The following is an 11,840-nucleotide window of genomic DNA, read 5'->3' on the forward strand; positions in this document are numbered from 1 at the left end:
TGAGGTTTTACTGAGGATAATGTTCCTCTTGAGAAGAGCTGCTTACCTCGGTGCAGCACTTGCGCTGGTAAATTTGACAGCGGTGTACTCAACTTCTTCTTCTTCTTCTCCCTCCTTGTGTCTGTGGTGTCCGGCTGGTCTGATGTTGGAGTACACAGGATCTGTCTGGCTCTTAGAGAAGTGGACACTGGCATAGTGGAGGTCATCCTGCTCCTACGAATGATTGGGTCGACACAGCAAACACAAAATTGCTTTTACATTTCATAACTGCGGCAATGTTGAACTTTGGTAGAACATCATCTTCATTCATCCTCTGTCCTTAACTTGTCCTTGTGGCAGACAAAGTGGCTTATTGGCATTCAGTGTATGTTGGTGCCTGTTAGTGGCTGGTAAGGACATAAAGCTTATTGGTCATCCAACTCCAACTAACTGGGTTTCACACACAGACAAAAAAAAAAAAAGTATTTTTTGCTCAGCTCGACTTTTGAAAAAAAAAAAAATTTTACCAAGTGAAAATTTTTTTTTTTTTCACTCTGTTTCACACATGAAAAAAAAAATTTAGAAATTAGAAAATGGAGCACCAGAAAAAAATAAAATAAATCTCACTTGCCCCTCATGGCTTCTGTAGTGATTTGAAAACTGTTGACATAAGATCAACACTGAGTGCTTCTCGGTCACAGTGTTTAAGTTGCACTTCATGATAGTAACTAAGAACCAGAGCGGGAATTTACATTGAACTGTTTAACTCTCACCTGTGTCCTGTTGTCCGGGTCAGGCTGAGGTGATTGCTTTGCAGCTCTGTTTTTTCTAGTCAAAAGAATAAATTGGTTACAAACAAATTAAAAACTTAATGCTAAATAGCCTGATTATCAGATATTTATGTTCATAGCTATATTAATCTGATCTACTCACCTTATCAGGAGGAAGAGAGCGAGCCCTACGACAGCCAGGATAACAGCAGGTGTTGTTCCAATGACTGCAGTTTTCCATAATCGTGGTAAAACTGTAATATGAAAACCTTAATCAGGGATGGATGGGGACTCTAGGACTGGGAAAATGGACTCTCAGTAGACACATAAAGCTTGTGAAATGAGCGAATTAGCCATCTGCATATGTCTCCATTACAGGGGCAATCAGACTATCATTTCCTGAGGAACAAAGTGGGATTAGGAGACAGGATGGGCGGAGATATCTCTGCAAAACATCGGTGTCATTGACATAATGTCAACACTGTTATTTTTTTTTTTACGTTATGTTGATAATGTTAGTTCATTTGTTGGATGTTTACAACTTGGATCTCCTTTAATTAGTTTTGTAACATTGCACTATCAAGTTAATTGCAGAGAACTGGGAGCACAATGAAAACACGACAACGACAACAACAAAGTCCTAACAGAGCAAAATGAGTCAATAAAAATTTCCTAATAGTGCAGGTAAAACTGGAGAAGTGCTCAATCACAGCAAGAACAGTAGGTCACAGTGAAACAGAGAAGTCAGTCTGAAAATAGACAAATGTTTATAAAGGACAGTATGAGTCATTATTGTACCGATGGATTCTGCTTTCTCTTCCAAGTGAGTCTGTCTGAGTCTGGGTCTGTTTAAATTGTGTCTGATCATGTGACTGCTCGTGTTTCGTGCCCCATCTGACTTCTTTGTAGTGATGTCACCATATTCTGAGATTAAAGACTGCAATCTTTTTGTTTTTAGAAATGACCAGTGGAGTCTCAATAAAAAAAATGTCTGTTCAGAACGGTCGACTGCCTGGACTCCAATATTTATGCATGCAGCTAAATGGGATGAAAAGTTGTCATGAATATCTGAGGACACACATACATCTATACAATAAATCACCATGTGTAAGTGTAAGTGAAAAAAAAAATCTGAAACAAACCTATTAGCTGTAAGGTGGCTTTATGACGTCCTCTTCTGTTCTGGGCTTCACAGGAATAATTTCCACTGTGTTCAGCTCTGATGTCAGTGATGGTGAAGATCTGTCCTGATGCTTTTGGTGAGTCTCCATTCTCCTTGTACCAGGTGTATTTAGCTGCTGGGTTAGCATCACTGCTACAGGTCAGAGTCACTGAACTGCCCTCCACTATCTCAGCAGAGGGACTCACTGACACAGAGGGAAGTCTTGGAGCATCTGGAGGAGAGGTGTACAGATTTGTTGGGTTACTTTCACACAGAGGAAAACTAGGCCATGAACTTCAGGACGGGGCCTCAAAGAAGGAGGAGCATTCAGTCAATATCTGGGCAAATTTAAAGGGCATGAAAAGATGTTAGTTTACTAAGTAGTAAGAGATTGCTTATTATATGTTATTATTGTAATAGAGTAAATTATTGTAATGAAAAGAGTTTGTTTGATGAAATGTTTGCAAGAACAGATCTAGTGACCCTGATGTGCAAAGCAGAGACACTTTATATCCAACAACAGACACAAGAACATTTTTGGAGCAACTCTGGACACATACACCGATCAGGCATAACATTATGACCACTGACAGGTGAAGTGAATAACACTGATTATTTCATAATGTTATGCCTGATCGGTGTATACCATTGATATTAGCTTTAATAGTAGCATGCATGATCTGGGAGGGATGTGTGACTTACACTGAACATCTATAAACAAAGATGAAGAGTTCTGTCCATACTGGTTCTGAGCTTTGCATGAGTAGTTCCCTCCATCCTCAGAGCTGATGGAGGTGAAATTATAACTTCCTTCTGGACTTTGAAGCAGCTTGTAGTTCTCCTTGTACCAGGTGTAATTAGCTGCTGGGTTAGCATCACTGCTACAGGTCAGAGTCACTGAACTGCCCTCCACTATCTCAGCAGAGGGACTCACTGACACAGAGGGAAGCTTTGGAGCGTCTGTAAAGATGAATACAGATTATTATCACTTGAAAGAGCATTTTAAATACTTTATTTCGTAGGCAGGTCAGGAGGAAGAAAGAAGTATAAATCTGCTGCAGTTGCTCAGTGAACTACAGCAGGTGACTGACACTGAAACAGGAGGTGAAGTCTTGTTTTTGCCGAGTTAAAAAGAAAATCCAGAAGTGAAATGTTACACTTCCACAAAGTTTAGGATTCACCAAAAATGTCACAATTATGCAAAAATGGACCCAAACGCAAGACGCTCACAGAGACAGGCAGGTAAAGGAACACAAAGCGAGCTTTAATGCTGTTAACCAAAGTCCAAAATTCAAAAAAGCAAGCAACAAAAAGTCAACAAGAAGAATCCAAGAAATTAAAGAGTTGGACAAAAACAGAAAACAAAGCCCACAGCCCAGTTTGTATTACAGGCCTGACAACATAAAAAACAATGAATGTGACATTTAATCTCCTGTCCTGTGTTTCACTCACATGTCACATTAATAGAGATGTATTCAGACGTCCTCCTCCCCAGCTCGTTCTCAGCTGTACAGTAATACTCTCCAGAGTCAGAGGACTGGATGGAGCTGAAGACGAGCTGTGGTTCTTTACTGAGAGGTTGAAGGTCTGGATCTCCATTCTTCTTGTACCAGCAGTAGTTAGCTGCTGGGTTAGCATCACTGCTACAGGTCAGAGTCACTGAACTGCCCTCCACGATCTCAGCAGAGGGACTCACTGACACAGAGGGAAGCTTTGGAGCATCTGGAGGAGAGGTGTACAGATTTGTTGGGTTACTTTCACACAGAGGAAAACTAGGCCATGAACTTCAGGACGGGGCCTCAAAGAAAGAGGAGAACATTAATTCTGGTGAGGCAAAAATTATCTTGTAAATCACTTGAACCCAAAGCATTCAGTCAATATCTGGGCAAATTTAAAACTTGGCAGTAAGGGCATGAAAGGATGTTAGTTTACTAAGTAGTAAGAGATTGCCTTTTATATGTTATTATTGTAATAGAGTAAATTACTGTAATGAAAAGAGCTTGTTTGATGAAATGTTTCCAAGAACAGATCTAGTGACCCTGATGTGCAAAGCAGAGACACTTTATATCCAACAACAGACACAAAAACATTTTTGGAGCAAGTCTGGAGACATACACCGATCAGGCATAACATTATGACCACTGACAGGTGAAGTGAATAACACTGATTATTTCATAATGTTATGCCTGATCGGTGTATACCATTGATATTAGCTTTAATAGTAGCATGCATGATCTGGGAGGGATGTGTGACTTACACTGAACATCTATGAACAAAGATGAAGAGTTCTGTCCATACTGGTTCTGAGCTTTGCATGAGTAGTTCCCTCCGTCCTCAGAGCTGATGGAGGTGAAATAATAACTTCCATCTGGACTTTGAAGCAGCTTGTAGTTCTCCTTGTACCAGGTGTAATTAGCTGCTGGGTTAGCATCACTGCTACAGGTCAGAGTCACTGAACTGCCCTCCACTATCTCAGCAGAGGGACTCACTGACACAGAGGGAGGCTTTGGAGCATCTGTAGAGATGAATACAGATCATTATCACTTGAAAGAGCATTTTAAATACTTTATTTCGTAGGCAGGTCAGGAGGAAGAAAGAAGTATAAATCTGCTGCAGTTGCTCAGTGAACTACAGCAGGTGACTGACACTGAAACAGGAGGTGAAGTCTTGTTGTTGCCAAGTTAAAAAGAAAATCCAGAAGTGAAATGTTACACTTCCACAAAGTTTGGGATTCACCAAAAATGTCACAATTATGCAAAAATGGACCCAAACACAAGACGCTCACAGAGACAGGCAGGTAAAGGAACACAAAGCGAGCTTTAATGCTGTTAACCAAAGTCCAAAATTCAAAAAAGCAAGCAACAAAAAGTCAACAAGAAGACTCCAAGAAATTTAAGAATTGGACAAAAACAGAAAACAAACCCCACAGCCCAGTTTGTATTACAGGCCTGACAACATAAAAAACAATGAATGTGACATTTAATCTCCTGTCCTGTGTTTCACTCACATGTCACATCAATAGAGATGTATTCAGACGTCCTCCTCCCCAGCTCGTTCTCAGCTGTGCAGTAATACTCTCCAGAGTCAGAGGACTGGATGGAGCTGAAGACAAGCTGTGGTTCTTTACTGAGAGGTTGAAGGTCTGGATCTCCATTCTTCTTGTACCAGGTGTAGTTAGCTGCTGGGTTAGCATCACTGCTACAGGTCAGAGTCACTGAACTGCCCTCCACTATCTCAGCAGAGGGACTCACTGACACAGAGGGAAGCTTTGGAGCATCTGGAGGAGATATGAACATGTATTATTTAAAGATATCACAAAAAATTATGAAAATGTCTTTGTTTCTTTTTGATTGTCTCCATTATCACAGCAGCTGTCCATATTGTTAAATATAAAGGGAACTGACACATTTGTGGTTTTCAAAACCTTTACACATTGTTATCCATACTGTACACGCTGGTTGTGTTCAGGTCCTGTTTGCAGAGTCCTGACAGTGTGAATATTGCTTCTCTTACAAAGGCTCCTCTAGTTGTAGCAGTTTAACTTTATCCAGATACATTTAATTCTGCTGCATCTACAACTTTCAGAAGCCAGTGTGTATGCATGTCTTTTTCCTGATACAGTGGATCAAACTCACAGATTGAAGGAGAGCCGTAGCTCTCATGTCCTTTCAAAGCACAAGAGATGATGTCTCCAGGATAAACCCGGCCTTTAAAAGAAGATGTCTCCACCCCTGTGACTTTCTGTCCGTTCCTGAACCAGACGTAGGAAAGACGACCAGCTGGACTGCAGCTGCTGTGACACTTCAGCTCTGCCTCAGTATCAGACTGGTGGACTGTTGTTCTGGTGACCTGCACCTGCAGAGCTGGATATGAGAACAAGAAACAATATTATTATCACTGGTTCTGACAGAAATCAGTGATAGATGTACACACACGGCAACACAACAGTTACTATTCCTAGAACTAGCAGTGAACATTAGTGCCAACACAACAGTCATTATTACACAAACTCATGATGATCCATCATTTTCAACATGTTCTGTTTCTAAATGTACTATGTTGATGTTTTACATCAGTGTGTGTTCATCAGTACCTGTGACAGTCAGAGTTGTACCAGGTAAACTACTGCTCCACTCAGACCATTGTGTCGTGAATTTGAAGCGATACTGAGCTGAATCACTCTCTGTCAGGTCAGTGATTCTCAGAGTGGAGCGTCTTCTCTTTGTTTCAAGGACCTGAACACGACCTGCAAACTGGGAGTCTTCACTAAGGTCCTCAGGCTGTGAAGGACTCTGCCACTGATGAGAACGTTCAGGACTGAACCAGAATTTAGATCCGATAGTGTCATAACTGCTGTAAGTGCAAGAAATGTCCACTGATGAGCCTTTGGAGGCACAGATGCTTCTGTCAGTGTAAATCACTCTGTAGCAGGGTCGATCATAGACACCTGAAAGATAAAACAAAGTTTTGATGGTTTTTAAACCAGAGTTGATGAAGAGTCACAATGAGGGTCTCCATATTAAAATACATGTAGTTATAAGACTCCATCAGATGGTGTTATGTTAGTGTAGTAAACTCACACACTGGAGGAGAGGGGAAATCCTCATGTCCTTTAACAGCACAGGAATAACTGTCTGCATAATTGAAGTAGTTTGAATAAGTAGAAGATGTTTGTGACTGAATTTTCTGTCCACGTTTGTACCAGATGTAGGAAGAACGATCAGGTAGATGACAACTGCTGTGACACTTCAGGTCTCTCCAGCTAGAATGTGTGGATCCGCTCACCTTCACCTGGAGATCTGGATGTGAAGAAGGAACAAGAATGTTATTTTAGACAAACTGTCAACATACACACACAACACATTTATATTATTGTTGTCTAGATGTTGAACATTTAGAAATAATTAAAATATGAATGAAAATGTTACCTGTGACCCTCAAAGTGACTCCAGGTGAACCAGTATATCTCCCACCTTCTTGATTTGTTATGAAGCTGAACTTGTACTCAGCTGAGTCGCTCTCTCTCAGGTCTGTGATTCTCAGAGTGCAGTCGTTGTTACCACAGATATACTGAACACGACCTGAATACTCTGGGTCTGTTCTCTGATCCACATAAACACCATTACTCTCTTTTGTGAACCAGAATTTATTCTGAACTCTCTTTACTGTGGATGAGTATCTGTAGGTGCAGCTCATGTCCACTGTTGATCCTTTGAAGGCACAGATCTCAGTAGAGCTGTAAGTCACTCCCCAGCCATCCTGACCCTGTATCACTGTAATACAGAGCACATCAGACTCATAACAACAACAAAGACAATATTTGTTCTTTTGCTTTTCTAGATCTTAACTGAAGTACACCTGAAAAACTTTAACTTGTCTCTACTTGTTGAATTTGATAACTTACTGTAAGTGGTTGCTGCAGCAGCTCTATAGTGTCTCCATGAGGGCAATTTTAAGGGGATGAACAGGATCAGACACAATTTGTCAGAATGGTGTAATACATCCCAGAAAGACTTTGATTTAAAAAACACCCAACAGACACAGAAATACACGTGATTAAAAGCCCAAAGCGAGACTTCACTCAACAAGATGAAGGGGGAAGCGCGTTCCTGCTGATTTGCACGTCTCATCTGACTTCCCCACACTTCCTTATGTAAATGTTACTTCCTCGTTATAGAAGTGCATCAACTTACAGGTCAAATCTAAGAACGTAGTCATCTAAGAATGACTAAATCAATTAAATCTGCTTTACCTTGGGTTGCTCTGACTGTAAATACCTGTAGTCAGTAGGTGATTTGTTAATTTTTAACAGGGGGGATGGCTCAATGGGAGCACCACCCTGCCCCGACACACCTATGTAGGGATGCTCCGATCAGGGTTTTTTGCCCCCGATACGAGTCCGAGTCCTTTGATTTTTGAGTATCTGCCGATACCGAGTCCCGATCCGATACACTTATAATACATTTAAAAAATTAAAAAGATCGAAGAAAACTATCCAAGGTGTCCCTTATTTTTTATTATATTTTACCACCCCTCGATATCCCAAATTTACATATCTGACAGTTTGCAACTGCATCGTTCTCGTCACTCACTTTAAAATACTTCCACACAGCAGACATGGTGCGCCACAACTCGCCACTCCGCTTCAAAACAAACTGGCGTGCTGGTCTTCTGCGCATGCGCATGTCGTAAACGGTGGTAGTAAATACTCATTTTATTTTTTTTATTTTGAATCACCAATAGCCCATATATCAACAATCTCATACAAATAATGACTAAATAAATATATATAAAACCGATCTCTGATCGGGTCGTAACGTCCGAGTCCCGATCGAGTCTTCAGTGGCGTGATCGGCCCCGATTTCCGAGTCACGTGATCGGATCGGTACAACCCTACACCTATGTACACCTCCCAAAGAACATTGTTGACGCCTTAACCATAACTGTGGCCTTTCTAATTCTACAACTCCATTTTATCCAGTTATCTTCCTTCTCTCCCTACTACAATTGTCTTTTCATAACTGTATTAAAGTAATGAGTAATACACCTTTAAATTTTATGCAGTGGACTGAGTTTATTCAGGCAGGGTTTTCTCATGTTTTTCAAAATACACTACAAGCAGGGTCATTTTAAGTTACATGACCCCTTGGAGTTTTTTACCATCTAAATTCCTTGAAGGACACACAATGAACATTGTGCAAAATAGTAGAGCCCAACCAATTTATCGGTAGGCCGATTTTATCGGCCGATATGAGCCTATCACAGATATATCGGTAGCGGTGTATGTATTGTCCGATATGCACCGATATGAAAACCCTATATTTAAAAACTATAATGCAGAAAAACATGCTTGGGTTAATTTATAATTGGTGTAATGACATAGTTTGTCCAGCAGAGAGCGCTTCAATGGGAGATAAAACAGCTGGGGTCAGGAAATGTAACAGCTACCTCACTAATGATTAAACTATAAACCAGCACAAAAATGACAATTACCAACAGAACATAAGCCACCATGTTCTGAACAGACACTGAAAACACTTACAATAAGTAACATTTTAGTTTGAGAACAAGCAAACTTGTTGTGCTCCTCCTCTACACGAGAGACGCACTGGGAATCCACCGGAAGCTGCTCTATGACGTCGCGTCTGCTCCGGGTTTTGTTCCGCCCTCCGCACGACGTCATTCCATGAATGTATGAAGAGAACCCAGCGGGAACGTTTCAGAACCGAGCCTTTTGTCTGCCCGATTTTGTTGACCTGGTCATTTTTCGTTTTTTTTTCAATTTGTAACATACTTTTCTGCTACTAGGGGATGGAGAGTGATGGCAGGTTAACAAGGGGGACGGCATCCCCCCTCATCCCCCCTCAAATCGCCTACTGCCTGTAGTGTAAATCTGCAACATAAATGTAGATATACAGTACCTGGTACAGTGAGGAGAAGGACCACTAATCCACTCGCTGCTGCAGGTAAACTCATAGCTGCTCTTCTCATCTCTCTGTGGAGCTTCAGCGTCAATAAGATGCCTGCAGGTAAATAAGGTGCAGGAGCAGTATTAGTAGTACAAGAAGTAAGACTTTAACCTGCGTGGAAGGACGCTGTCTCGATAACTTGTCTGCTCTGCTCTGAAAGCAGTAGACAGAAGTAGAGTTGTTAAAAACACAACCAACGTCCTTCCTCTTTACATCATTTAAATACATGATGAGCCGGATGGCAGAAGATTTAACTTGTTCTGTTGTTTTTGCAAACAATGAACTTCTTAAAGTAAATGTTCACATAAAAATGCAGTCATTATCTACTCAGCCTCATGTCCTGGGGACACCTACTGTACCAAGAACTACCACAGAGGCAGTTTTGAGAACATTGCCAGGTGTTTTTTTATGTCTCTGTCTTTCTGTGGACGGATTTTGTCACCACGCTGTCGTCACAATCATGCAAGATGCAGTAATAAAACTTTACAGGTGTGGAGTTGAGATCATAATGAAGGCTGAGTTCAAAGATGGGTGTGGGCCAAACACCTGAAGTAGAGGAAGGGGCAGTTTGTGCCCCTCTTTTTGCCCATGACCCACATTTGTTTTAAGTGCTGGGTCACTGAAGCCCAGTTTCAATCATCTGTCCACTCTAAGACATTATGTTAAGAGATGTTTAATGTTGTGTTAAAAGGTCACTTTGTAAGAATGGTCTGAAATATCGAATAAATCTACCACAGTTCATCTACCAATCAATTAATTCAGTAAGTATGATACTTTATTGATCTCCAGGGTAAAATAAACATGTTACAAAAGCACAAGAGTCATGCTGAGAGGTCAGGATAAACAACCCAATCACCAGGAAATAAGTTGCCACTGTACGCTTTTCAAAACTGCAAATATGTTGAAACTTTTTTATGTTGCATCTGTTCTGTATGACTCTTTAAGTACAATATTACATTTTATGCTGTAGCAACGCTGTGCTGATGGTCTGATAAGGTTTAGGCAAGAAAAACACTTGGTAGGGTTAGGAAAAGATCATGTTTGGAAATGTCTGGACGTTAAAAAATGAAGTGGTTTCATGCTTACAAATGCTGAAATGCCACCACATTACCCTCCACTTCCTGATATGAAAGTCAGCTCATAAACAGGTAATATGAACATGATATGACACGTATTGTAGAGATGTTGATATAGTACGTATGACACAAATTTTAGGATATCTGTATTTTGCAGAAACGTAAAATGACAACATTTTATTCTGGCGACTGAGCTGCAGGAAAACAGATAAAGAACTTTGAACTTTAAAAGTAATATATACAACAAAACAACAACGTGATGTAACATTAGCGAGCTACTGAGACATCAGTGATCTAGTAGCGATAATTTTAAGCTGGTTATAAAGAAAAGGACCATAATACATTGAAACAGCAGAGAGTTCTGATAACCCTCGGTTTGAAGTGTGCCTCTAAACAACATCTCAGTTTGGAGAGATCTTTGTCACACTCCTCTGTCCCAACAAGAGTCAGGACACACTACTGTAGATGTGAAGGCACAAAACAGAGGGGTAGGGCTAAGTGGTCGGGGCAAGGGGTGTATTGGGATTAGGGCTGTCACAATATCAGATTTTAACAACACAGTTATCGTGGCCCAAATAACGATATTATCACAATATCTATAGAGAATTAGGAAACGATAATGCTCAGTCAAATTCATCTTTAACTTTGTTTACTGTGTGTTTTGTCTCTTTTTTGGCAAATGAATTACACTCAAAATACGAGTGTAGGGAGGAGGAGAGAGAGCCTCTTACCATAACTGTACAAATGTGTACAAAAAGAACAATTACACTCAGCCAGCGTTAAGGCGCATTACCACCACCTACCATGACAAAGTGGGAAGGGAAAGAAACGGAAAGAGGCAATGTATTATTTACAAGCTACTATCATATTTGCAATATTAACACTATTAGTATTTCATTTTTAAATATCCTGATTATTGATAATTCTGTTATATCGTAACACTTCTAACTTTTTAGACTCCTACGGTTTGGTCTGAGAGTAATTCACAAAGTATTTTATCCCTATCATTAGCTCCAACGCCTGAGAGGCATCACATCACTTGTTGTACAACTACTTCAGGTATGTTTTTGCGGTTGCAGGGGGAGATTTGGGAGGAAGAACAGTTGTCAGAGACTAATTCAAAGATAAAGAATAAAAGTTCACTGAATATTGAACTTTCATTAATCAAGTTGCTGTAAAAAGCATGTTACAAGTTATATTTACAATTAAATGGATAATAAAGTCATAAAATACTTCACACGTTCTTCCACTAAGCTGAACACTGGTGTATGTTAAGTTCATGAATCTAAGCTTCTCCAAGATATATAATTGTCTCTATTGCATATTCCTGCTTTAATACAAATGTTATGAAGAAACAGAAATATCAGACTATAAATGCAGGTCA

At 40.3% G+C, this 11,840-nt stretch overlaps 1 protein-coding gene across 1 annotated transcript; it reads right to left on the reverse strand.

Annotated features, from left to right (window-relative positions):
• Positions 1-42: 42 nt before the first annotated feature.
• On the reverse strand, positions 43-7,629 carry LOC141004175 (B-cell receptor CD22-like). The gene is made up of 10 exons (XM_073475680.1): positions 7,605-7,629; positions 6,840-7,184; positions 6,492-6,710; positions 4,919-5,188; positions 4,169-4,426; positions 3,364-3,633; positions 1,892-2,143; positions 913-937; positions 753-807; positions 43-213 (listed from the first exon to the last, which is right to left on the reverse strand). The coding sequence occupies exons 1-10, from the start codon at positions 7,627-7,629 to the stop codon at positions 43-45; spliced, it is 1,890 nt and encodes a 629-aa protein (XP_073331781.1).
• Between the last annotated feature and the right edge of the window lie 4,211 nt (positions 7,630-11,840).

Source organism: Pagrus major, chromosome 1 (genome assembly GCF_040436345.1).
Source record: "Pagrus major chromosome 1, Pma_NU_1.0".
NCBI classification, from domain to species: Eukaryota; Metazoa; Chordata; class Actinopteri; order Spariformes; family Sparidae; genus Pagrus; species Pagrus major.